Here is a 27,499-nt window from a genome sequence, read left to right as displayed (position 1 = left end):
CGATCCATCCTCCACCTCGTGGCAATGAAACCAGTGTCTTTCAGCCTTGGACTCGGCATCCTTTTAAAACAGAACTTTGCTAGATTGAATGCATATTTGCTTATCCACATTTATTAGGGGAAGAAACAAGATCCAGAGACCAAGTTGCTAAAGCAAGTCCAGAGTAAGTCTCGGAGCAGAACGCAGTTCCTGGCTACTACGCTAACCTGTTGCCCTCTTCAGAAGCAGAGGCCAGTTTGGAGGATGACTGGGATTTACCATTCAGATAGAGCAGGGTGTTTCTTGGTGGCCTAGGGAATTTGAGCACAGAGGTAGGTACCTGCAGCATCTTAAAAGTGAAGCAAAGGAGAGTCATAACTGGGGATCCTCCACAGGCGGGGCTGAGCACTGTGAGCGAGCAGAGATCAGGCTGGCCCGCCCTGGGTGGGAGAATACAGAGCATCATCCCTCACGGCTCCTTCCTTAATGCACCGTCTCCTCGCACGCACGAAGCAGGGTTCCCTTCTGCTGGCCGTGCACTGGGTGTGAGCCACATCCGACCTTGGCCTTCTCTCCAGATGTGGGGTCTCTTCTGGTAAAAGCAGAGAGCTCATGGTGGCTGTAATGTTCAGTGAAAGTGTGTTCAGTGTTGAAAGGCAGCTTTTCTCTGTACATTGGACCAGGATTAAGAAAATGTTTTTGGCCCTCTTCGCACCATCCTTATACGTCACGTGACATTAAAATAATTTACGTTTGCACATCATCAGAACCATGTAAACCCGTGACCACAGGGGTTAATAAACTCTGCATGCACGCTCTCAGCACGGCATACAGAGCCCAGGGAGCCCCGCTCGGTGCCCTTGGGGCTTCGGCCCCCAGCGCCTCTCATTCCAGGGGGCTCCGGGAAGCGCCCCGGATGCTCCGTGTAGTTCCTGAGTGCCGTGCAGCATTGCCTTACTTGGTAATGTCCCAGCCCAGAGTCTGGTCTGCACTGTTGGGCAGTTTCGAGGCCCTCCGCAGGATTGCAGCACGCGGGCCTGGATTCCGGTCACGTGCTTGTTGCCTCGTTTTCACTCGGCGCTTCTGTCCCCGCAGATGGCCCGGCGGCGTATCCCATCCCAGTACAGAACGTCAAGCCGCTGCTCACCGTCAGCTTCACCTCAGGAGACATCAGCTTGATGAACAACTATGACGACTTGTCTCCTACTGTCATCCAGTCGGGGCTGAAAGGTACGGATCAGCCCGAGCGGCCAGCCTTCCGAGCTGGCCGTCACAGCCAGGCCTGTTGACCCCCGACCTCTGCAGTGGCCTCTTCCAGGCTTAATGGAGTCTGTTCACTCCTCTGCTTAGCTGACAAGTCGATTCCTATGTGGTCTCACCTTGAGGAGGGATTCCTGACAGTCCCCTTCGTCTTCACCTGCCCTTCTTCCCCCACGGCAGGAGCGATCCTCTCGGGTGTGGGCCGCTTGCCTGCAGCCAGCACTGCGAGTTTTGGGCGGCAGCACCTGCCGTGCCTGCGGCAGCAGGTGACACACAAGACAGCCGAGGCCTCGGTGTGAAGGTCAGCAGTCAGGGGCTGATGCCTTCCTGAGGGACGTTAATGAAACGCTGTCTCAAGGGAAGACAGGCACCCTTAAGCATTCGCAGTGTTCTGAATTTTGCAATTCAGGAATACCGTTGAGGTTGTGCCTCTGAGGAGTTCTTTGGAAAAACAGTTCTGTCTCTTCAGGGTTGAATGGTGCAGTGTAGAAATTCCAGGGCTACTTCTGGTCCTCGAGGTTAAGGGACCTGCTATAACCTGAATGGGAGCCATTGCGGGGCCCGGCGGTGGGGAGGCAAACCGGAACCTTCAGTTCAGCTTGCTGCTGTCCTTCGAAACTGGCCATCAGACCAGAGTCCTGGCCGTGTTGCTTCTTGTCTGAATTGTTCAGGAATGCCAGGGATATGGAGAATCAAGTCCACATACTTAACTGTTGATTGGCGGGAATGCATCGTACCTGCCTGCACACCCCACAAGCACTTAATTCTGTTTCAGAACTATTGGATATTCTTGGAAACAAGTTAAACTCCCTCTTTTAAGTGTCCCATTTGCTGTTTCAAAACTATAATTGTAAGGAATTATTTAGCCTATAAATTCCGGAGGGACATGTAGACGTCCTTCTTTATTATCACAAATGGACCCGTTAGGAGCTGAGTACGTTTCTTTTTACGATGATGATGAACTTAAATTCCTTGGACTTTTCTGTAAATTATTCTCTGAATTTTCTGTCTTTCATGGAGCTAAAACAAAAAGGTAGTCATCATAAATTCTCTCATATATTTAGTGATCCAAGCTCTACTTTTGTTCTTCTAAAATTCTGTTTTTAAACCTTTTAACCAAGTTTATTAATTGCATCAGTACCTGCCTCTAGTTCTGCCGTCCTGAACTTTGTTCTCTACCAAGTGTCTGACCGAAAATATCATAATTACCACTCAGTTCCTTTGTATTATTTGTAGGGTGAGTTTTTCAGATTTTTCACCATCTTGGAAACTACCTATGGAAACTTTATTTTTTATTCCTTGGATGTATTTTTTTGTTCTCTATCAAACTAAATTATATTGGAGCAGCCCTTCTAACACATTCCCACAATGGGCATGAGAGGATTGGGAACATGAAGGTGAGGTGACTTGGGGAGGTGACCCAAAGTACCCCTCCCAAATGTGAAAGTTCTTGACTTGAGTTTTATCCTAAAAATACAGGCAAATTTAGCATTCTTGTGATGACCTAACTAGAAATCTCAGTCTGATCTCAAGATGTTTTCAATCATTTATGCCCTCATGACACGAGATGCTTTTGCACTGTCTTCCCAATTTCAGAAAGTTAGGTGATGTTTCAGTAAATTGGTGTCATCCAGTAGGTGCTGCACGTAGGCAGTTTCTCTCTTCTGTCTTGGTTTCAGAATATTTCAGCCTTACGTGTGGTATGGACAGCAGTCGTTTTTTGAAAAATTATTTATTTTTGTTCACCGCTTTATGGGATATGTTAGTAAATACTGGGAACAGGTCGCCAGGTGCCATCAAAGATGGCTCACCGCAGCTTCTTCCATCTGCGGTAACCTGTCCCATCACGGACAGATCGGTCGTTTGACTGGCAAGGTGCAGACGGTCCCTGACTTACCGTGGTTCAACCTGGGGTTTTTCAACTTCATGACGGTGCAAAAGCGATATGCCTTTGGTGGAAACCGTATTTTGAATTTTGATTTTGGATCTTTTCCCAGGCTAGTGACATGCAATCCCATCCTCTCTCGTGATGCTGGGCAGCGGCAGTGAGCGGACCTCCCAGGCAGCGCCACGATCACGAGGGTCAAAACCCGATACATTTAAAACCACTCTGTACCTGGACACTTTGTTTTTCACTTTCGGTACAGTAGTCAGTGAATTACGTGAGATATTCAACGCTTTATTATAAAATAGGCTTTGTGTGAGATGATTTTGCCCAACTGTAGGCTAATGTAGGTGTTCTGAGCATGTTTAAGGTGGGTGAGGCTAAGCTATGGTGTTGGGAAGGTTAGGTGTATTAAATGCATTTCCAACTTACAATGGGTTTATCCAGATGTAACCCTGTTGTAAGCCAAGGAAGATCTGTAGAGCGAAAGGGTCTAGTATTTCTTCTTTACTGTCTCGAAGAAACTTCATCAGAGAACTTTTCCAGCGAAGAAAGGTGACTCCTGGTGTTCCCCAGCTTGTCACCAACACTGCAGTCTGTGTCATGTGCACAAAAGCTTACAGTGCTGGGCCCCTCGTGGTCTCCACGGCCAGTCCTCCCCCACCCCTGCCCACTCCATTTTCACCGCAGACTCGTGGGGTTGGGGAGACTTTGCCTTGCTGACGTTTGCTGAGGAAGTTCTGCCTTGAAGAAAGATCTGCTGAGTATCCCAGCTTCGGGGAATTCTGCTTATCACACAGTGAACTGTAAACTGCTTCACCTCATTTGGGGTTTTTACCCTTTATTGTGACTTTCCTCTTTCTTGAGGACGTAGCGGGGAGGGGGGAAAAAGGCTATTTCCCCTCTACCCATCTTAGGCTCTCAGACCAGGTCCTGTAAGTTAGACTGACAAAAAACTGATTGACCAGAGAAAAACACACAGAAGCTTAGCAACACCTGCACCGTGTTTACCTGTGGAAGCACAGAGATGAGTAGCTCAAAGGGTTTAGATAGCATGTTAACAAAAGAACAGTACATTTTTTGGAGAAGTGACAAGGAGCAGACTTGAAGTTCCTAGGACAGCACATTGTGGGCAGGTAGTTATATGGGGGAGCTAACGGAAGATAAGGGCCAGTTAGTAAAGTTTGTTATGCAGAGTCCCCTGGTGTTGATAATGGTCTAGCGTTGTCACCAGTGGTTCATTTCTGTCCTTCCTGGTGGGGGATGGGTAGACACCTTCACAGATTTATGTCCTGCTTTTAGGCAAGTAGGGGGAAGGGAGAGAGCTTTTCTTCTATCTGCTTCTTCTCCATCACCTTCAGCTCTACGTAATTCTCATGCCAATGTGGCATATCTTGGGGTGCACACTCTGTTATCTTTCAAGGAAAAATAATTCAGTCATGAATTCAGACTCTGACCGAGCCAGAGCGTCTTTGCAGGGAAGCAAGGGTCCCACCCTCGTGCTGACCGTTTTCCTCTTTCTGATTTCAGAGGTGGTGGCCCAGTGGTGCACGCAGGGAGACCTCCTGGCAGTCGCTGGCATGGAGCGCCCGACCCAGCTCGGTGACCTTCCCAATGGCCCTCTTCTGAAGAGTGCCATGGTCAAGTTCTACAATGTTCGCGGGGAGCACATCTTTACACTGGACACGCTTGTGCAAGTAAGGATGTGTGCCAGACACCCGGCCGTGCCTCTGACGTGTTAGTTTGCACCCACCCTCCGTTAAATGCTCGTGAGCTGATTCTACTCACTGTGATTATCTTTGACAGATTTTAATCTTTTGTTGACCTGAATTAAATTATGGGGTATAGACCAGAAGAAGTAAGGGAAAAAGAAGTTTTTGCCTGTTAACCAAAATACACCCATTTCCATTCCCAAATGAGTGCACAGTGAGTAAGCAGAGTGAGCTGGTGTTTATCATCATTCTGAAGTAAAAATCAGAAACTCGCAGAGAAGTAAATGCTGAATTTACATGTATTTACTCTGATTTTGTTTGTTATGCCAGTAATGTACTTTTACAGTTAAACTAAATTATTGTTAAACAGTAAGTAAAAAAGCTTAAAGGTGTTTAAGGAAGTGTGCACATGTGGGCCCCTTTCTATTTGTTCGTATCTCCCAGAAAGCTTTAGACCGCCTCATTTCTGGTCTGGATCAGTTATGGTGAAGGCAGAATTCCACTACAGTGGAGTGGAGTGGAGTGGAGTCTGAGAGTGAGTTGATGGTTGATGGGGGTGATAATAAACTAGGGACTTACGTCCTAACCTTACCCAGCTCATCAGAGAGACAGGTATACCAGATTTGGGGAAATTTGTAATTAGGTGCAGGCATTAATTATTTAAGTGTATCTTTTTTTAATTGTAGTAAAATGCACATAACATAAAATTGACTGTCTTAACCATTTTTAAGTGTATTACATTATTTTGTAACCAATCTCCAGAATTTTTTCATCTTGCAAAACCGAAACTATCTATACCTTCTTGTTTGTATGAATTTGACTGTTCTACGTACCTCATATAAGTGGAACCATACAGTGTTTGTCTTTTTGTGTCTGGCTTACTTCACTTAGCAGAATGTCCTCGAGGTTCATCCACATCGTAGCCTGTGTCAGAATTTCATTCCTTTTTAAGGCTGAATAATATGCCATTGTATGTGTGCACTACATCTTGTTTATCCATTCATCCATCAGTGGACGTTTGGTTTCCTTCCAGCTTTTGGCTGTTATGAATAAAGCTGCTGCGAACAGGGATATACAAATATCTCTTTGAGTTGCTGCTTTCAGTTCTTTTGGATAAATGCCCAGAAGTCGAATTGCTAGGCTATCTGGTAATTCTGTGTCTGACTTTTTGAAGAGCTGCCATACTGTTTCATGGTGGCTGCACCATCTTACGTTCGCCCCAGCAGTGCACAAAGATTCCAGCTTCTCCACGCCCTCGCCAGCACTTGTTATTTTCTGGTTTTTTGGTGATAGCCGTCCAGATGGGCATGAGGTGTTATCTCGTGGTGGTTTTGATTTGTATATCTCTGAGGATTAGTTACGTTGAGCATCTTTTCCTGTACTTGTTGGCCGTTTGTATATCTTCCTTGGAAAAATGTCAGTTCGAGACCCTTGCCCATTTCCTCATTGGATTGCTAGTTTTTTTGGTTGCTGAGTTGTCATAGGATTTAAATGTATCTTTTGACAGCGTAATATGTTCTGCGGGCAGATAAGCGTATTTGTCTGTTCGTTTGTTCAAGCACCCAGCAAACATATTTTGAGGGGCTCCTACGCAGCTGGCCCTGAGCTCAGAGCTCTGGGTGCTGGTGCATAGAACGCGATGCAGGAGCCCTTCAAGGTAGCAAGCTGAAATCAAGCGCCGGCCAGAGCAGGACAGCGTGGTTTTAAAGTGAGAGTCAACGTTGCCCAGGCCGCCTCTGCAACCCCGAGAGGCAGAAGTGGTACAGGCTGCCTGAAATGAGGAACTGGAGAGATTCATGTAGCAGAGAGACCAAAACTGGAAGGAATTCAGGGAACTGCGAAGGATGGTATAGAAATGGGCAGCCAGGGAACTTTGGTGGGTAGCATCTGCTCTATGACCTGAGACTGGCAAGTAATATAAAGTCGTCATAAGGCATGTTCAGGAAGAAGTGATAAACACAGGACGGGAAGCTGTGCTTGGATAGGAAATGCAGATTCCTATTTTAGAAGTGAAGTAGTTCTAGGTGATGAGGCGAACCCAGGAAGAGCTCAAGTGGAGCAGAGTTGAGGCCGTTAGCATGAGGCCAAGGTGTGTGGCAAAATAAAGGTGGATATTGGAGTCCCTATGGATTTGGGATTGAAGGAGAGATTACCTTGTTTACACAGTAATTGTTACCTTACTGCCAGGGCATTGCTTAATACCTCTGGCACGTGTTACACTTTTCTGTTTATTTGCCTTATTTTCTTAAAGTCAGAGGCCACGGTTTGTTCATTTTTCTGACCTTCACTGTGCTTAGAATGTAGTAGAAGCTCGACGGCCTTAACCATTGCAAAAGTTCTCATCAACTATCCCATGAAATTAACATAGGCCCTGAATTTAAACCATTTGTGGCTCAGGGATAAGAGAGGGGCTTGGCTCACCTTCCTTTGGAGAAAGCTATTCACACAGTGCCTCAGCTTTTTAATAAATTGTTGACTCTTTGTTCATTTGAGGGTCTGTTTCAACCCTTGGAAAGATCGCCTCCATAATATAAAGTTAAATAATGATGCTATTAAAAACCAAGTACAGTACTGATTATATGTAGCACCAACTTAACTGTTGTCTGTAGTGATTCTAGAATCACATGTCTGTACTGTGCCATTCAAGTTGTCCAAAGGCAGGAACGTTTTTATAGCAGGAAGGAAGTTAGGCAATTTATTGGGCTGTTTATAAAAAGAACTAAATGCAGTTTAGATCGGATAATTTATTTCCAAGTTAATGAGATTGTAGGTTATTGCGTACAAAGCCGTTGCCCAGCACAGACTTGTGGCAGCCTCATTTTAAAACTCATTCTCCTGAGTTACTCATGACAGCAATGCCTGTGGCTGAAGCTCCTAGAAGGAAATACACTGTAACTTATTTACTTTTCCTTCCTGTCATAATTTTAAAAGTCTAGAGTTGATCACACTCGGTGCTATCTGTAACCATCTACATGTAATTGCATATCTGATCCTTTGACCACAGATTTTGAGGGTTAGCACCACTGACTGAAGTTCACAGGCTTCGGTAATTCAGGTCTGTGTGTTTTTTGTTTGGTTGGATGGTTGGGTTTTTTGGGTGGGTTGGTTGGTTTGTGTGTGTGTTTTAGCTTTATGAACTTTTTTTGCAATACAGGCAAGTTGGTGGAGTTGCCTTATATTCTGTAAGGTTCAGGTGTTGATGTAAGATACTTGGGTAAAAAAATTAAAAGAGGAAGATGGTAGGTGTGGGAACCGAAAAATCAAGTGATGGAGCGCATTTACGGCCATAGACTTCCAGGCTCTTGAAGGAGAATTCTTTAGCAAAACTATTTTTGCCTTTTTTTTAATTGAGAATTAATTGTACCTGTTCTCTCAAAGCTGCCACATGTGTGTTTTTCCCATTGTTTGCCGTAAGTAGCCGAGAAAGTCCCTTCGGGGCTGTCTGCTTATAAAATACAAGAACGGCCTGTTCTTTCAAAACGGAGATTGGGGCTACTGAATCCTGAGCTAGCTTTTATTACTGCAGCTTAGTTGGTGGCCAGGTCATCGTAACTTAATATTCAAAATTGTCCATGGCTCCAGCCAACACAGTTTTACGGTGAACAGTCACCACCTTGGTCTATTTAAAAGTGAACTCTGCTGGAAGGCTTTCCTCCTGTGTACCCGCCTGTACAAACATTAAACACCCCCTATACCAGGGGCTGTGAAACGTTTGAAGTGCATTTCCTCTAAGACAGAGATCCCCACCTTCTTTCTAGGGGAGCTCAGAAAGGAGGGAAAGCGATTGGGAGACAGGAGACCCCTCTGACATTCCCGGGGTCTCACTCCTCGTCCCGGGGCTCCATCAGCCAGCAGCCGCATACCTGGATGGCCTCTTTTTCTCTCTCTTGGGCCAGTGTAGCTGGTTTGACCCTTTTGTTGTCTCTTGACTCTAATCCTGCTTGAAGAGCTTATCTTTAACATGGAACGGACACCCCGCTTTTTATTCCCTTTTGAATTTTCCGAGGACTCCACGCAGTGCACTGCTGCACACAGAAACGGTGGTGTGGTGAGCAAGCTTTCAGGTCCGGCCACAAGCGTCACCAACTCACTCATCTCAGGCTCTGCTGGAACTTCCCGCACGGAAGCTTTCTCTGCTCTCCTGTCTGAAACGATCCCGTTGCTCTGCCTCGAGCCCCTTATCCTACCGTTGTTACCTCGTAGCATTCTTCACTAGCTGACACCGTCAGGTAGTCCGTCCCTGTCACAGAGCCTGAGGCACTTCTCTCTCCCCGTCCCTCCTCAGAGCGTCAGCTCCGTGAAGGCAGGGAGCTTCTTTTATTCCGCGTCAGTCCCCAAACGCCCAGCATGTGTCTGGCCCACTGCACACATTTGACAGGGATTTACTGACTGACCGATTGACAGCTCAGGAGGCGAGTACGTGATTGGACGGATGCATGGCACGGATCGTGTAGCAGCAGGAGATGAGGTCGCGAGGTATTTAGTGTCTCTTCGCGTGCCATGAGGGGTTGAAACAGGCCGTTAACCTTCCATGATGCTGTGGCAGCGGAAGTAGGGTGAGCAGACTAACCTGCTTTCCTCGTAAGTAGCTGGCGTCTGACACAGAGAGAGGGACAGCCTGACTGTCCATTGGCCGCTCCTCTCGTACCTCTCCGGCCCAGGGACACCTGGCATCGGGCCAGCAAACTCACCAAAGCACCAGGTTCCCGCCACACGGATACTCCCCGAAATGCAGCTCGTAGTCTTGCCCTTTTGCCTTAGATTTACATGCCGAATACCTACACAAATTAAGTTCTAGCCATCGGTTCTAAAAATAGTCATTTTGTGCAATTTGAGAAAGCGATGAAGTCCACACATTTACAGCTGAGTTTCTCCCTAGCAGATGGCAGCTGTTCAAAAACAAAAACATTCATCTGCGGGAGTCGCGTCTGTGTGCGCCCTCGCGTGTTCCCAGGTTCGCTGGAAGAGAATGTTTGACACGGTTCTCTTCCGCTGCAGCTAATCCTGGTGGGTGGGATGTGCCTGGGGAAGATGAGCTTGGACGCGCTCTGCCGGGGGCAGTGAGCAGGGGATTCCTGTTCTACCTGCAGCAGCGGGTCCCAGGGGCTGGGGCCGCTGAATCGGGACGCCCCTACCCTGTGTCTGCGGGCACGTGTGTTTACCACCGCCTTGATTCCTGTCCTTTCTGAGAAAACGGCACGCTTGTACTGAGGGCTTTGCAGGCTGGAGCACCAGTAAACAGCACAGGAAGATGAGCACCGGCAGGAAATGAGACTTGTAAAAAGTAAGATGACATGTAAAAAACTGTAAAAGTATAAGCAAGGTATAAAAGGATTTTGTTGTGTGTGTTCATTTTCTTATTTATTTATTTCCAGTTTTATTAAGATATATTTGATATGGACACTTTGTAAGTTTGAGGTCTACGACGTCTGGATTTGCTATACGTATGTATGGCAGTATGATTACTGCCGTGTAGTTAGCTCTCAGCTCCCTCATGTCACATAATTACCATTTCTTTTCTGTGGTGAGAACATGTAAAGTCTTCTCTCTTAGTAACTTCTAGGTGTTTGTACAGTATTGTTAACTGTAATCACCATGCTGTGCATTGGATCCCAGGTAGCAGGACTTCCTACGGGCTTACAGGACTTACAGGGACCCTGAGAGGTCGTGGCCCTATTTACTGGCCTCAGACTCAATGGTAACTATGACAGTCAGTTTCCCCATGTCAGTGATACCTCAGAATCTTCAGACAAGAGTATCAGCTTTCACTAGTTGTAAATTTTTCCTTACTTTTCTAATACAGCTTTAAGATTTATTATGGCAAAGGCACCAGTATTTATTTTGCTACTTTATTATCTTACGTGGGGCATATGCTGTAAAAATAAATTCAATGAGTGTGATCTCCCCCTTTGCTGAAATAAATAAATCATCACTGACTTGGGCAAGTAAGTGAATGCTGTACCGTACTGTACTGTACTAGAAATTCCTAGTGGTAGTGGTCTTGTCCTGCTCTTAGAAAAGGGGGTTTCCTGGTCACCTTGCTCCAGATAACAGGTCCTTGGAGACCCTGCAGGCATCACTTCTCCAGGCCAAATTATTCCAGTTCTTTTTTCCCGGGTCTAGTTTTCAGTCCTCTCACTCCTCCTTGCTGAGAATTCTCAGTTTTCCTCATTTCGCGATGCCGGGTGTGGAGGGCACGGCCCTTCCTCCACCTTCTGCTGCTTCGCGCTCACCCGGCAGCGGCAGCGCTGCGTGGCTGGGTTACCGCCGAGCGCGGGCCCATGTGACCGGGGGGCTCTTTTCTGCCACAATGAGTTATTCCGGTCATTGTCCCCTCGTGGTTTATGCAGCTCGTTTCTCCTCTTATCTGTTGCCTTTTCTACACATCCGTTGTTGGGTCTGTTTCTGAGTAAAATAGCCTTGACCAAGCGGATTAAGGGGAGAACTGTGGGGAGAATCGGGGCTCGTGACTGTATTTGTGGTTGACAGGCAGCGCGCTGCAGTAAGATGAGCATAAGCAGTGGGGTTGGGGGATGGGTGAGAATGCGCTCTCCTGCTGAGCAGCTGTGAGTTACAGAGCTCTCTTAGTCTCAGTTTCCACATATGTTAACTGGGAATAATGATGCCTGTGTGGCAGAGTTGAGGGGATTAAATGAGACAATACGGGTGCTTATTAAGATACCTTAATGTGCAACTGGAATGTAGTTCGTTTTTAAGACCTGATTGTTAATTTTTGTTAAGATGGGTAGTGATTATACCTGTAATCATAACAGATAGGATTTTTATCTGTTTATAGACTTGAAAGTCTATAAAGTGGTTTAAGTTCCTGTTTACAAAGCTATAGCATACTTATCATAACAATAATCTTATAGAAGACCCTCCCAAAACATGTAATCAGCTGTTAGCACAGAGGTAATTACTATGAAAAGCAAACCAGGAGGAGGGAGGGGAAGAGAGGATGAATATATGTGTTCTTGCATTGTGACCACTGGGACATCAGGTAGATGGATTCAAAACTCATGGAAAATTGGAAGAAAGAAGTGTCTGGTATTTTTGCAGCCAGTTCCAACCAAGTCAGATTGTGCTCATTGGAAACGGTTCTTCATGATTTGAGCTGTAGGTTGTAAGTATTATCTTCGGAGACGTGGGGGTTCGCAGGGCGGTTTGCAGCTTTAAGATCAACGATTATGCAACCAATAGAGCTTTGTCCTAAACTGCACTTACGGGGGGTCGGTCATACTGAAGAAACTCTCTTCGTATATTTTTTATGTGTCGTCTGCCGTGTCTTCGGCAGTGATTATGTCTTGCTCTAACCTAACGGTTTCCTCTGTGGGGGTCTACCCTCTGTGAGGGATCCTTTTATAAGGAGGCCCTTCTTGGAAGTACTCTGAAGCCCCCAGACCGAGCTCCAGGCCCTATGACCCTCCTCCAGGGGACTGCGGCTGTGGTCCTACCCTGCGGCTGCGCGGCCTGCCATGATGGAAATGAAGTTATCTTCAGCCTTGCATTTTTGTTTTGAATTCGAAGCCAGGATTAGCTGACCCTGGAGGCTGTTTTAAGCAAGTGTCTTCATGTGTTTCTTTTATCTTGATGCCTGTCACTAAAGTGTTGTGAAACTTCTCTCCCTGTTTCCTATAAAAGATCTGATCTTTGAAACCCCTCAAGACTTCATTAAATTAGAACTCCACCTGTCTGGATCAGAATGAGCAAATTCTCTCGCTACTTCTCCATCACGACCCTCCACCTCTTCCTTTCTTCCTTGGCTAATCTTTCCTAGATGGCACCCCTGAGCTTCGGATTTTTTTTCCCAGTGCAACCAGTTTCTAACTTGCATATTTGGATTCCAGCCTGCCTCTTCAAAGCAAATAATGACCACAAACCCCTAGAGCAGCTGCCACAGGAACTGTGTCCCTCTCTCTCCCCTTTCCTGCCGCATCGGCTCAAGGATGGCTGAGAATAACAGTGATTGAATATCTGTGGGTTATCACCTGTGATGAGTCCCAGAAGCACTCTGATTTCTTTCATCTCCTTTAATCCTCACAGCCCCCTTTTTACTCATGAGAAAGTACGAGACTTGTATTATTCCCTGGGTCATGAGCTTGTGACTCAAATCCAACGTTGATCTGACTCTGAAATGTTCCTTATAGGGACAAAAGAGAAGGGCCATCTGGTCTACCTCCTCCCTACCTCTCCAAGCCTTGGAAACTACCCCTGTTACTTGAGGATCCAGGTAGCCAGAGCCTCAGTAAGGAATACGGGTTACTGTGTACCGCAGGCTGTTTGCATCTCCTGGCAGAGATGTCATTATACGGAGCTAGGTTAGGTTTTATGTCACCAAATTAAATGAGATAATACATGTAAAAGAACTTGGTAACACTATTCTGGTGCTTTGTGCTCTGGCCTGGGGATCTAACTACTTTTCAATGAAAATACCGACTGTTTTTTTCCTTAATTAATTAATTTTATTTTTGGCCACGTTGGATCTTCGTTGCTGCGCATGGGCTTTCTCTAGTTGTGGTGAGCGGGGGCTACTCTTTGTTGCGGTGCGCGGGCTTCTTATTGCGGTGGCTTCTCTTGTTGCGGAGCACGGGCTCTGGGTGCGCAGGCTCAGTGGTTGTGGCTTGCAGGTTCTAGAGCGCAGGCTCAGTAGTTGTGGCGCACGGGCTTAGTTGCTCCACGGCATGTGGGATCTTCCCGGATCAGGGCTCAAACCCGTGGGCCCTGCATTGGCAGGTGGATTCTTAACCACTGCACCACCAGGGAAAGCCTGAAAATTTCGACTTTTTATAATGTAGGATTTAATATCCTCGACTGTGCTTTTTAAAACCAACATTCTAAAAATCTGTTAGATCATTTTATTTTGCTTGACACAGAGAGCATGATCTTTCTTTGCTTTTCACAAGAGCAAAAGCTTACGCATGGTCTCCCTTCCCTTCCCGGCAGCGCCCCATCATCTCCATCTGCTGGGGACACCGGGACTCTCGGCTGCTGATGGCGTCAGGACCGGCCCTGTACGTGGTACGTGTGGAGCACCGGGTGTCCAGCCTGCAGCTGCTGTGCCAGCAGGCCATTGCCAGCGCCCTGCGAGAGGACAAGGACGTCAGCAAGCTGACCCTGCCCCCCCGCCTTTGCTCCTACCTCTCCACTGCCTTCATCCCCACCATCAAGGTAAAGCCTTCCCCCTCCTCCTTCTTCACCCTGCTGGCTGCCTGCCTGCCCCGGAAGGACCAGCCGCCGGGAGGAGGGCGGAGTCAGGGAGATGGGCGAGAGGCCCAGAGCAGGACCACAGAAGTCATGCGGCTCCCCAGAGTTCTGCCGTGGTCCTCCCTGTGTGCTGTCTGTCCCTAGCGTTAGTGTCCATGGGGGACTCGCCTTGTGTGATGGACGTGAGCTTTCTTGTGGTAAAGGCAGTATTCCGAGCCTGACCGCTGTGGCCTCCCGACGGTCAGTCCTGACTTGCGGGCAGATGCTGCATTGTTCCCACGTGAGACAGCGGGAAACGTGTTCCTAGAAGTCAGGTAACTCGCTCCATCGATAGTTACGAGAATGGTCGGGATTGAGCTCAGTTCAGTCCTAGGGCCTGCCTTCCTCACCACTGTGCTGAGGAAGCTGACCCCTGCCAGCACTCACTGTCAGCTGTTCTTTATACGGGTTGTAACCCAGAAACTAGTCTGTTCTCAGTGGGAGTGTGTGGAACATAGCTGCCAGTTGCTGTTCAAGGGTGGGTTTCCTCCTTAGCCTCTGGCCCTCTGCACCTTAGGTTCTTTTCTGTATTCTCTTTTTTTTTTAACCTTTGCTTCTAAGTATCAGATTGGCTTGTTGGTTTCTTTTTTTCTAAAACGTCAGAGTTTTAGAACCTGTTATGATGGGTTTTTTCTAGTTGGTTTACAATCTTGGTTTTGCAATAGTGATTCTCCACCCTGGCTGCACGTTGGAATCGCCTGGGGGAGTTTTTAGAAAATGCACACGCCCAGGCTTATCCCCTGGAGATTCCAGTTTCATTGTCTGAGGTGGGATCCTGGCTTAGGTATTTTTTAAAAGCCCCCAGGAGATTCTTTTTTTATTCTTTGGTCATACCATGCGGCTTGTGGGATCTCGGTTCCCTGACCAGGGATTGAACCCAGGCCCCAGCAGTGAAAGCGCCGAGTCCTAACCTCTGGCATTCTGACACACACCCAGAGCTGCGAGTCCCTGTTTCACGGCACATAGTTAACCCTTCCTGAGCTGCAGCCAGTGCAGAGTGTCGGTGGTGCCCACACTCGCTTCCTTCTGTGTCCTGCCTCCAGCCCCCAATTCCAGACCCCAGCAACATGCGAGACTTCGTCAGCTACCCGTCGACCGGCAGCGAGCGTCTGCACTGCACCATGAAGCGCACAGAGGACGACCCCGAGGTGGGCGGCCCCTGCTACACACTCTACCTGGAGCACCTGGGCGGGCTCGTGCCCATCCTTAAGGGGAGGCGCATCAGCAAGTTGCGGCCCGAGTTCGTCATCATGGACCCGCGGACAGATGGCAGATCAGGTGGGGCCCCCTCCCCCGGAGGCACTGAAGCCCTGTCGGGTGTGTTTGTGGGATAGCCTTCCTGGCGAACTGTGCGGAGGGGGAGCCTATGGATGAAACGTGAGCCTGTCTGGGCTGGCGAGGAGCATCCCTGACGCTGCTCCATTTCCAAAATCCCGTTAAAGTTAATGACTCTCTTAATGTACTTTCTGATGGGTTTTTAACAGCGTTTTGTACGGCTTCAGTGTGGCCGGGTCTGTAGAGGCAGCGCGGGCTCCAGTCGGGGGAAGCTGGCATAGGCCTTCTGGGAATGGCGACTTCCTCTGTCGGTTACTCATCAGGTGTTCACTGAGGACCTTCGTGTGCTGGTGGAGGCCATCGGAAAGTGGTAGTGAGGTGCTGTCTCCGCCCCCCAGAGGGAACGATAGAACTGGAGTTGTCAGACCTTCAGCCTGCCCCCCAGCCTCCCGCTAGCACCTTGCTTCTGCTCCTCTCTAATCCACCGTTAACTGCTTTGTAGCCGACCTCCAAGGAAAACTGCTTGTTCACCCGTAGAGATTTTGGCATGGTGAACCACCCCTGCCTTCCAGAAACCCTCCTAGACTGGTCTTCATGACTCGTTGGTGTGTCCAGGTGCTCTCTGCGTACTTCTCTCTGGGAGCCTCGAGGGAAGGAGCCGTGTTCTTTTTGTTGGTACCGTGTGTGCTAGCCCGGGGCCCCCACCTGGTGACTGGCATGGCCTGCGTGTCCCCGCCAGCAGGACCTGCCGGCCCGAAGGTGCTGCCGCCTCCCTGTGGAGTCTTGCCCGTCGCCGTGTCCCTCAGGGCCCGCGGTGGTTGTCATGCCAGGGCTCCGTCTGGCCCCCGAATCCCGGGGGCCTGCGGGGAGGGAACTGAGTCATCGTGGTACCCCCCAGGGCCTGGCACGCACCTGACCTTGAAACGACACGAGCTGAATTGGGTTTGTTTCCATTAGTTCATCTTTATTCTCTCCACTTCCCGTCTCCCACTCACGCTCCTGCCCATTAGGCTGGGCTCTGTCCCTCGTTATGTCCCCAAAGCCACAGGTCGTGGGACGACCAGAGTCATCCTACTGTCACAGCGCAGTGGGCCTTCTCAGCCTCCTTGCCCCTCTAGTGTTTTATATAGTCAGTCCACCTCTGTCTGCTTTCCTTTATTCACTCAGCATCTGTGGCAACATTCTGCTACCAGTGTTACTGTATAAAATTGAAAGCAGTACAGCTGTACTTACCTTAGTCAGTTTTGTCTTCAGGAGCAGGGAGAGCAAGTAGAAGGAGTGGAGGCTGGTGAGGAGGCAGGTGGAGGCAGGGAGGCAAAGTGAGAACAGGCGAGCAGTGGACGTGAACTTGGAAGGAAAATGCGTTTCAGGGGATGGGAAAGAAGAGAGCTGTTGATGATGAGCGTGCCCGACGAGGGGACGTGTGAAGAAGGGCTGAGCGGCACACGCGTCCCGGCTTCTCGCGGGCGCTCTTGCCTCCCAGGTTCCTCCCGGGCACGTGACTTCACAGAGCCTATGCTCAGGTGACATCTTGAGGGGAACTTGAGTGCAGAGCTTGCTTCTGTTCCCTGGGTGCATGGATTCCCTGCTGAAGAACAGGACAGAAGCCGGGGGGTGGGGGGAGGAGATGTTTTATTTTTGTAGTTAAAAGAAGTTAAAAGTTGTAAAGCAAAGCGATTCAATAAGGTGTGTTTGGTGCCGACTTTGTACACGGTCCTTGAATCTCCTGCAGCTGTGAAGCAACGCCAAGGCGTCTCTGCTTTCAAGGAGTTTATAATCCCTTTTGGACGGCAAGACAACACTCGAAAAGTTCATTTAAAAAGTCAAGATTTAAATACCTTGAGACAAAAATAGAAGACGTATCACAGGCAGAATATGACTAATTGCGAGCTGAATGGTGAACGTAAACGGGTGCAGAGGAGGAAAAGCTCCCTGACTAGGAGAAGCCAGGAATTGCTCATCGCGAGAAGCGGATTAACTCTTTCAAACCTGCACATCGTTGTTTCTCACGTGTGGTCCATGGGCCGCCTCCCTGTAAGTCACCTGGAATACTTACTTAAATAGAGATTCCTGGGCTTTTGCCCCTTAGGTTAACTCAGCAGGTCTGGAGGGAAGCCTAGAAATCTGCAGATTAATGGGTGTGCAGGTGATTGTTATGTTCTAAAGTTTGTGATCCACTGTTGTAGATGTTCTCCAAGCAACTTAACAGATGTGTTCCTCAGAATTACCGCTGTATGTTTTTATAATAGATAACATGAATCCCAATAATTTTTTTAGCAGAAATCCACCAGTTCTCAAAGGATTCTCAAAAGGAATCCTTAGAGCTTGCGATGGACTGAATTGTGTGCCCCCCAAATTCACATGTTCAAGCCCTAACCCAGGGTTACTGTATTTTGGAGACAGGGCTTTTAGGAGGTAATTAACGCTGTCATAACGGTGGGCTCCTAATCCGATAGGATTGATAGCGTTCTAAGAATATGAGGAGGGAGAGCTCTCTCTCTCTCCCTCTCCTCCCTCTCCCTCTCCCTCTCCCTCTCCCTCTCCCTCTCCCTCTCCCTCTCCCTCTCCCTCTCCCTCTCCCTCTCCCTCTCCCTCTCCCTCTCCCTCCCCCTCCCCCTCCCCCTCCCCCTCCCCCTCCCCCTCCCCCTCCCCCTCCCCCTCCCCCTCCCCCTCCCCCTCCCCCTCCCCCTCCCCCTCCCCCTCCCCCTCCCCCTCCCTCTCTCTCCCTCTCTCTGTCTCTCTCACGCGCTCTCTCGCGCACGTGCTGTCTCTCTCTGTCTCTCTGTCTTTCTCTCTCCCTTGCGTGCGCACGCACTAACCCCCCCCCCATGTGCACACACCAAGGAGAGGCCATGGGAGCACATAGTGAGAAGGTGTGGGTCTGCAAGCCAAGGACACGGCCGTGCTGGCCCCCTGACCTTGGGACTTCTCAGCCAACATTACCGCACAAGCCAGTTCCCCTCCTCTCACTCCCTTTTCCTGTACGTGTGTGGAGAACCCTGACTAATACAGACTGTAGTACTGAGAAGTGGGGTGCTGCTGGAACAGATACCCGAAGATGTGGAAGCAGCTTTGGCGCTGGGTCCTGGGTAGAGGCTGGAGGAGTTCTGAGGGACACCTTGGAAATATGGAAGTTAGGGCGATCTCTGGTGACGTCTCGGGCAGAGTGAGGAGCATGTTATTGGAAACTGGAGGAAAGTGACTTTTGTTATAAAGCGGCAGGGAACGTGGCTGAAATGTGTTCTGGTGTTCTGTGGAAGATAAAACTTGCAAGCCAGTGAAACTGGTTATTTACCCCAGGAGATTTCTAAGTGGTTTGGAAGGAGTGGCTTGGTTCGTCGGGACTGCGTCGAATAAAACGAGAAAGGGGAGGACGAATTGAAGAAGGAATTGTTAAGTACAGAGGAACCAGAACTTGAAGATTTGGAAAATTCTCAGCCTTTCCACACAGGACGAGGTGAAGGCAGGCTGTTGGACATCTTGGATTTGCCGGGATGGGATGAGAGAGCTGTTTGTAGGAACGTACTCTGTTCTTCAAGAGGGAGAATGACCCCAGCGGCAATTCAAAGGTCAGCAGGGCCACTGCCGCAGTTTCAACAGGCAAGACGGCCTCAGCCCAGAGCCTTGAACCCCAGCCCAGCATACCACGGAGGCGACACAGAGTATTGAACCAAAGGGGATTATTCTTGAGCCTTAAGGTCTAATGGAATTCCCCTTACTAGGTTTTGGACATGCGTAGGAACCATCACCGTTTCTTTCTTTCCTTTTTCTCCTCCCTTTTGGAGCAGGAATCCCTCCCCTGTGCCTGTCCCACAGCTGTATTTTGGATGCCCATAACATGTCTGCTTTCACTGGTTCACATCCGGAAAGGAATTTTGCCTCAGTGTGAATTGTACCTTGAGTTTCACCCACATCTGATTTAGATGATATTTACGTGAGACTTTGGGCTTTAGATGAGAGTGTTGATGTTGGTATGAGGTAATAAGACTTTGGGGGCTGTTGGGATGGGATGAGTGTATTTTGCATGGGAGCTTGCCATGAATTTGAGCGGGGCAGCAGGGGTGGGATGCTGTGGACTCTGGAGTTCGGGCTCTTAGGGGTGATTAAGGTGGAACGAGGCTGTTGTAAGCGTGGGGTCCTGATCCAGTAAGACTGGTGGCCTTGTAAGACGAAGGGAAAGAAGAGATTTCTCTTCTCTTCTCTCTCTCTCTCTCTCTCCCTCTCCCTCTCTCTCTCCCTCTCCCTCTCCCTCTCCCTCTCCCTCTCCCTCTCCCTCTCCCTCTCCCTCTCCCTCTCCCTCTCCCTCTCCCTCTCCCTCTCCCTCTCCCTCTCCCTCTCCCTCTCCCTCTCCCTCTCCCTCTCCCTCTCACACACACACACACACACACACACACACACACACACATGCACGCACTGAGGAAAGTCCTTGTGAAGACACGGTGTAGAGGGGACCATCGGCAAGAAAGGAAGAGAGCTCTCACCAGAACCTGGCCTTGCAGGCACCTTTATCTTGGACTTCCAGCCTCCCAAACTGAGAAAATAAATTTCTGTTGTTTAAGCCCACGTCCGGTGTTTTTGCCACAAGCCTCTTGCCATAGACACCTTTGCTGTGGAAAATAAAATAACTGATTGACACTTTGGTTTGACAGTTTGGTTTCGGCTGGTTGAAATGCACTAGCATTTCTCCCAGTTAGCAACGTTACTGATGGCTTTATTGGGCTAACAGATGACGATGATTTGCCCTGAGAGTTGGTTTCCTATTTTGAAACACACTACGTTGGAGGAGAAGGAAGCCGAGGGCCTCAAAGGTGCAGAGCTGAACCCATGTTTCTCATAGAATTTTGGAACATCTATCAGCGGACGTGGGACCGTATGCCAAGAACACGAACAACAGTGTAGGGGCATTTCCAGTGCAACACAAAGCTCAGCCACAGATACGCAGCCTAGTATTTGGAAACCAGTATCTCTCTCTTTTTTTTTGGCCGCACCATGCATCATGCGGGATCTTAGTTCCCCTACCAAGGATCGAACCTGTGCCCCCTGCAGTGGAATGGCGGATTCTTAACCACTGGACCGCCAGGGAAGTCCCAACGTATCTCTGTTAATGAAGGAAGAAATTTGGCAAGAAAAAAAGTGCAGTGTCAAATGAGGAGACAAATAAACAAGCAAAAAAAAAAAATAACTTATGAACAAAAGACTTGGAAGACAAGTGCTTACGTACAACCTACAAAATCGTTATTTGCACAGTGCTGCCATGAATCGATACACATCTTAAATGCATTCACATATTTTGTATTTCACAATAAAGTCCTTATAATTTCGTTACTCACTCCTCATGTTTTATTATGTCCTTTCTAATGTTCCCATTTCATTTTTCATTATTATGGCAAAATTACACACTAGGGAGACAGCTAATAAAGTAGTTCCGAATGTTTGTGCCCCCATCCAAAAAAGGATTCAGGTGTTGAAATTCTGACGCCCAGTGAGATGGTATTAGGAGATGGGGCCTTGGGGAGGTGATTAGGTCATGAGGGCAGAGCCTTTATAATCATGAGATTAGTGCCTTATAAAAGAGCCTGCAGGAGGATCCCTGGCCCCTTCTGCCCCGTGAGGACATGGTGAGAGGTCAGCAGTCTACGGTCCCGAAGAGGGCATGACTAGAACCCGGCCATGTTGGTACCCTGACCTTGGACTTCCAGCCGCTAAAACTGCAAGACAGTAATTTCTGTTGTTTACAAGGCACGCAGTATGTGGTATTTTGTTACAGCAGCCCAAACAGACCAAGACTTCAGTGAAGGAAACGAGCAGATGGTATGGTATATAGCAGTGGTTATCAAGTGTAGGTCAGCGTTGAGTTGTGTTACTGAACTTCCTCAGGTCTGTGGACTGGCTCTGTGCTCGTGAACACGCGAAAGTGTTCTGTGAGGTCACCTGCCTGTTTGAATCATGGCCAAACGTCCTTTGATCCAGGGATAATTTGCGACGCATTATAAGTGAAGTAGTAGGAAGCACTGCTCGGGGCGCGGTGGAGCTCAGGTGCACAGCACTCTGGCTCGCTGGGCGCCCGAGCTGTGCCTCCTGATGCAGGCAGCAGGTTCAGGGGGTGAGGTGGTGACGGGCTGGGCGTCAGCAGCCTCCCTGCCGAGTCGTTCCGCTCTGCCTCCCGTGGCCTCCGAGAGGGCCCTGTTCACAGATGTCACCTCCACATGCTCAGAAACTCGGCGCCGAGTTTGGATTAACAGACTCATCCTTTCCAGTATAAACAGCCCTTTTGAACGATCTGATCACTCACGTTCTATAAATTAGTTCACGTGCCTTTTTCTATTACCTGGCAAGGCTCTCGGAGCCTGGAGGGGTGAGGCGTTGTCAGCAAAGTGATTCTGAAGCACGGGGTACTTCCAGTGAGGGCAGAGCTGGGTTTCGGGGGGTTTTGGGGGGTGAGGGGGTGAGGAAGGCAGCAAAGGAGAAGGGATTTGGGGAGGTTGTTGAACGTGAACTTCATCTGCTCTGCGGTTTGGTGACAGCCTGCTCTGTGCACATCACCTTCTGCCTGATGGCCAGCTGACCCCGGTACAGGCACCTCAGCGGCGCCCACAGCTACCGCCGAATGTTCTACTGCGTGGGTCTCATTCCAGCCATTGCTCGAAGCAAGCCAGCAGCTCCTGCAGGTGGAAAAGCCAAGGCCCACCGGCAACCTTGTGGCACTTCCAAGACCACCTGGCATCCAGACGTAAACTTCTGGGAGTCCCTGAAATAGACCTGACATGGGTCTTAGTCCAGAGCAGGCCTGGAACCAACTGGGGTCTTCCTAGGTCCCAGGCCAGCAGCACGCCCTCAGGGGAGTCACTGAGTCAGCAAGCCCCTTGCTTGGCGTGGGTTCCGGGGCCGCCGCAAGCCTGTGTGGCCCCAGATGGCTGCCTGGTGTGTCATGAGGTGCAACAGCACAGCCGTTTTGGCTCCAGCCTTCCGCACAGTAAACAGGGCCAGACTGTTTTGTACATTCCAGAGGCATTAAAATTCATGCCCATTTTGATAGCAGTAGAAGTGCCTACATTTGCTTAGGAAATGTAAGAGCATAAAAAGGTAGATGGAAAACCATGTCCTGCTCCTTTCTGTTTCAACCTCTAGACTTAAACTGATGGCCTGTCAGAGTCAGTCTGTCCTCTGGTTTCTAGTAATGACCATTGTTAGGGTCTAATTGACATTACTCCCCTAAATTTTGCTGGTTGGTGTCTTACCAGATGAAATCTATGGAAACAGCCTGATTTCCACGATGATTGACAGCTGCAACTGCTCAGACTCCAGTGACATTGAACTGAGTGATGACTGGGCTGCCAAGAAGTCTCCCAAAATCTCCCGAGCTAGCAAATCACCCAAACTCCCAAGGTAATTTCTGTCTTTAGGGGTGCGCTCCCTTTTTTTGTGTCTCCGAAGGTGTGTCTGTTATGTCTGCAGCAGAATCCCACTGAAACCAGCAGCTGAAGAGCACAGCCAGAGGGCGTCGTCGCCGTTCATCTGGAAGATCTGCCCGCAGTAATCACAGCTTCCTTCATCCTTGCCTTTGGGATAGAAAAAGACATCCAGTAGCAAGTCTGCTAAACCCGCAGAACTTCCAGGGGTGGTTAGCACTGATGGTGGGCGGCATGGGGTGGCCATAGCCAGGGAGCTTGTTTTACCTTCCAGTTTGAGAAAAGTAAGAAAAATGTTTTTGCGGTGTATGTAATGTGTTAAAGAAAGTGCAGAATTACATGCCTATAATTCTGTAATAGGGAAAAAATAGTGAACTAAAAAAAATTAGATCCTAAAGTTTGTCCTAAGGAGTGGCAGAAAGCTGAGAGGAGGTGGAAGGGCCTACGGTGTTGTAGATAAGAAACCCCACATGCCCCATCCTGGCTCCCTGACCTGGACACCACTTTCCTTATCTATGGAAGTTAAAGGGTGGACCAGATCTTCACTAAGATCCCTCTGTGATGCTGTGCAAAACCGAGGTATAATTCACCTACAGATAGAGTCCTGCCCGATCTTAAACACACCAGCACGGTGTAGTTGATAAACCAATGTATCCACCACCCAGTTGAAGATGAGATTTCCATCACCCTGGAGGGTTCCCTGGGCCCTTCCTGTTCGATACCTGCGCCATTCTGACTTCTATTGCCGTAGGTTGGTTTTGCTTGTTCTTGAACTTCATATAGATGGCGTCAAACAATACGTGCTCTTTTTTCTTTTTAGGCTTTTTTGTTCAACGTAATGATTTTGATTCATGCATGTCGTTGCGTATATCAACAGTTTCTCTTTTTTTGCCCTATGAAATTCCCTTGTTACGAATATACTATAATGTATTCCATTTACCAATTGATGGATATTTGGTAGCTTCCAGTTTGGAGCTATTATGAATCAAATCCAGCTGTAGACGTTCTTATACAAGACCTTCTGGGGACATATGCACTTGTTCAGGAGGGGAGTTGCAGGGCCATGGGGTAGACGTGTGTTGAACTTTATGGGAAGCTGCCAAGCAGCATTCCTAGGTGCCTGTGCCATTTCAAATTCCCACCAGCAGTGTATGAGAGCTCTCGCTGCTCCCATTCTTACCCGCAGTTGAAGGTCACTTAAAAAATTGTATGCATTCCGGTGGGTGGGAAGCGGTATTTGGTTGTATTGGGTTGGCCAAAAAATTCGTTTGGGTTTTTCCATATGATCTTATGGGAAACCCAAACAAACTTTTTGGCCAACCCAATAGTTTAATCCTAGTTATCTCCAGTGATTAATGATGCTAAGCAAGTTTTCATGTTTGTTGGCCATTTGGGTATCTTGTGTTTTCTAACTGTGAGTCCTTTGGCAGATATATGGATTATCATATAATCTAATATGTGAATTTCTTCTTTTTTTTGTCCTGTTGAGGAAATCTGTGTCTACCCTAAGGTCATGAAGACATTCTTCTGTTTTCTTTTGGATGCTCTGTAAAGTTTTAGCTTTCACATTTCACTCTCAGATGAATTTTATACCGCAGATTGATTTTTGTGTAAATATGAGTTAGGGGTAAATGTTTGGGTTTTTTCCCGCGTAGATATCCATTTGCTCTAGCAACCTGATTGATTTCTTTTCTCATCTTTATTCTAAGCTTGTTAATTTGCAGATTAGATTATGAACTTTCCTACACTTCTGCAGTGTTTCCGCTTTTCCCGTTACTTAAGCAGAGAGGCCATTTAACACATAAGTAGTCAAATCCTTCACGTGTGAATGTCCATTTGAAGCTCCTGGGTGCGGCAGTCTCCAGAGCTGGTCCTCCTTCCTTCCGTCTTTCCCAGCGTTGAATCCCCTGCACAAGGCAGCCAGGCTGGTTGTCCTCGCACGGAGGTTTAACCAGCTCTGTCTCCCTCAGCCCTAGATATCTTATCAAGCTCTCAAGCAGTATATGTGAGGCTTCATGGTTTTCCTTCATAGAACGCCATCAACCTTACCATGTTCATTTTTATAATACTCTCTTCGGGGTAGATTGGCATTAAACACGTATGTTCCCCATGTCATAAGCATAGGAACTGAAGACAAACTTTAGATCTAATTTAAATATTGCAGGTGGTGAAATGCTAGATAAGTCTGTTGAATTCCAAACATTATGTATTAGGAATTGTGAAATCATTGTGGTCTTAAGGTGAGAAATAACTCTTCCCACCCACCATTTTCCCCGGGACTAATTTTGTAAATCCCCGGCAGAAGGCATTTCTAAACATACTCTTCATCAATAGGAAGTAAAAGTTAATTCTCAGGGGTTCCTTACAAATGAATCGCTTCATCTAACCGCAGTATACTTTAAATATATGCTATTTGATATACGATTCTGTCCTTCTTTCGTCATGTTCGTAAGGCAAAAGCAGGTGGGAGGGACTTGATTAAATTAAGGGCCCAGCCTCGGAGAGAGTGACACCACGGGGGGCTGCTAGAAAGTGAGGAGGGTCCGGGAGCGCCGGTGGGTGCCTGACCCGTGGCCTCGTCTCTGCAGGATCAACATTGAGGCTCGGAAGTCCCCCAAGCTGTCGCGTGCGGCTCAGGAGATATCCCGGTCTCCTCGCCTGCCCATGCGCAAGCCGTCCATCGGCTCGCCCAGCCTGACGCGGAGGGAGTTTCCCTTTGAAGACATCACTCAGGTAGTGTCTTGAGCCCCACCACGCACCCCTCTTCGTGCATGCATGACAGCGGCTGAGCCCTCGGGACCGTCTCCGTGCCTGGGACGGCAGTGCCCGACTCGGGCACCCTGGAGGAGAGCCCTGGTTGCCCCCCTCGGTACCCCTGCCACCTCTTCATCCTGCTGGGCCTCCCTCCCACCTCGGGCATCCCTGCTGCTGCCACGAGAACCTCCTCCCAGGCAGCTCTGCTTGAGACATATCCTCATGTCCACCTCTGCTCCCTCAAACTGCTCCTGACCCCCCAGTGACTCCCAGTGTCTGCGGGAGCCCAGCCCCAGCTGCGGCCCCGCAGTCTGGCCTGCCTGTCTCCCTCCTGGTCCCCCTCACCCCGGGGGCTGCAGCCTCGCTGTTGACTGGTCTCTTCCCACCTTTGTGCCTTTGTCCTGCCTGCGTCTCCATCTCTGGGTCTTCGGGCCCATCCTCTCGTCTCCTCCCCCTTGTTTCTGCCTTCACGCTTCCAGATACAAGTTCACCTCCATGCCAAAGCCTTCCTTCCCTGACTCAGCCAGAGTAACCCCAAAGCATGTTGTTTATAGCTCCCTTATAACATTGCTCAGTGACCCTCTGTCTGCAAATAATTACAAGCCTGATCTCCTCCATTAGCTTATGAGCTCTCGAGTGCCTGTGTGTATGTGTGTGTGGGGGGGGGGGAGGTTTAAGTGTAATTGACCTACAACACTGTTAGTTCCAGGTGTACAATGTAGTGATTTGATACTTTTATACATTTCAAAATGGTCACTATGATAAATCTAGTTACTGTCTGTCACCATACAAAGTTATTATAATATTATTGACTGTAGTCTCCATGCTGTACATTTCATCCCTGTGATTTATTTATTTTATAACTGGAATTGTAGCTCTTAATCTCCCTCACCTGTTTCACTCATCCCCCCCACCCTCCCCTCTGGCAACCACCTGTTTGTTCTCCACAGTCTGTTTCTGTTTTGTTGTATTTGTTCATTTGGTTTGTTTTTTACAGTCCACATATAAGTGAAATCATACAGTATTTGCCTTTGTCTGTCTTATTTCACTTAACATATACCCTCTAGGTCTATCCATGTTGTTAACAAATGGCAAGATTTCATTCTGTGTTATGGCTGAGTCATATTCCTGTGTGTGTGTGTGTGTGTGTGTGTGTGTGTGTGTGTGTGTGTGTGTACGTACGTACCACAGCTTCTTTATCCATTCATCTATTGATGGGTAATTAGGTTGCTTCCACGTCTTAATTATTTTAAATAATACTGCTATGAACTTTGGGGTGCACATATCTTTTCAAATTAGTGTCTTGGGAGTTTCACTTTCAGAACAATACCCAGAAATAGAATTGCTGAGTCATATGGTAGTTCTATTTTTAGTTTTTTGAGGAGCCTTCATGTTTCCCACAGTGGCCGCCCCAGTTTGCATTTCTGCCAGCAGTGTTGGAGGGTCCACAGTGGCCGCACAGTTTGCATTTCTGCCAGCAGTGTTGGAGGGCTCCCTCTTCCTGAGGAGCTAGGTTTTATTCATCTGTATTATTGCCCTTGCACGTGCGTACACACACACCCTACACATATGTGTGGTTTGAGCACAGTGATAACTTTTTAAGTTTTTTGAAATTTAATTGAATGAAAAAACATAATTGGGTGGTCTCAGGACATAGTGGTATCAATGCAACTGATATTTCTGGGAGAAATATCAAGGCTAAGAATGGAGTCAGAGCTTGGTACCTTGTGTAATAGATCAGTGACCGGGGCAAAAGGAGAGGTGAAGAAAAATGTGCCCACGTCACTTCTGTGACCTTTCTAAGCTACCCACACACGGGCACACGGGGACACCGTCCGCCCCTCACTCCCAGACCTGAGAATCACAGCCCGTGAGCCACCACTTAAAAACAGGGCCTGGCATGCTGTAGTCGGCGTCTGGTATTGAAAACGGTGGCATGATACAGAGAATGAATATTTCTGTCAGTGCCCACCAGTGACTTT

General features: G+C 48.4%; 1 protein-coding gene across 3 annotated transcripts in view; it reads left to right on the top strand.

The window, feature by feature from the left end:
• The window catches only part of TULP4 (TUB like protein 4), a 226,670-nt gene that overhangs the window by 187,397 nt on the left and 11,774 nt on the right, over positions 1–27,499 (top strand). For all 3 annotated transcript variants that reach the window (XM_032651094.1, XM_032651095.1, XM_032651096.1), the window contains 6 exons: positions 1,075–1,209; positions 4,655–4,821; positions 13,780–14,004; positions 15,123–15,357; positions 22,596–22,740; positions 25,352–25,496. In XM_032651094.1, the coding sequence (XP_032506985.1) occupies positions 1,075–1,209; positions 4,655–4,821; positions 13,780–14,004; positions 15,123–15,357; positions 22,596–22,740; positions 25,352–25,496 (1,052 nt within the window). The remainder of the gene's footprint in view (positions 1–1,074; positions 1,210–4,654; positions 4,822–13,779; positions 14,005–15,122; positions 15,358–22,595; positions 22,741–25,351; positions 25,497–27,499) is intronic.

The sequence above is a fragment of the Phocoena sinus genome, chromosome 12 (genome assembly GCF_008692025.1).
Source record: "Phocoena sinus isolate mPhoSin1 chromosome 12, mPhoSin1.pri, whole genome shotgun sequence".
NCBI lineage: Eukaryota > Metazoa > Chordata > Mammalia > Artiodactyla > Phocoenidae > Phocoena > Phocoena sinus.
The sequence above is the reverse complement of the archived record's forward strand: the minus strand, read 5'-3'. Positions and strand labels throughout refer to the sequence as shown.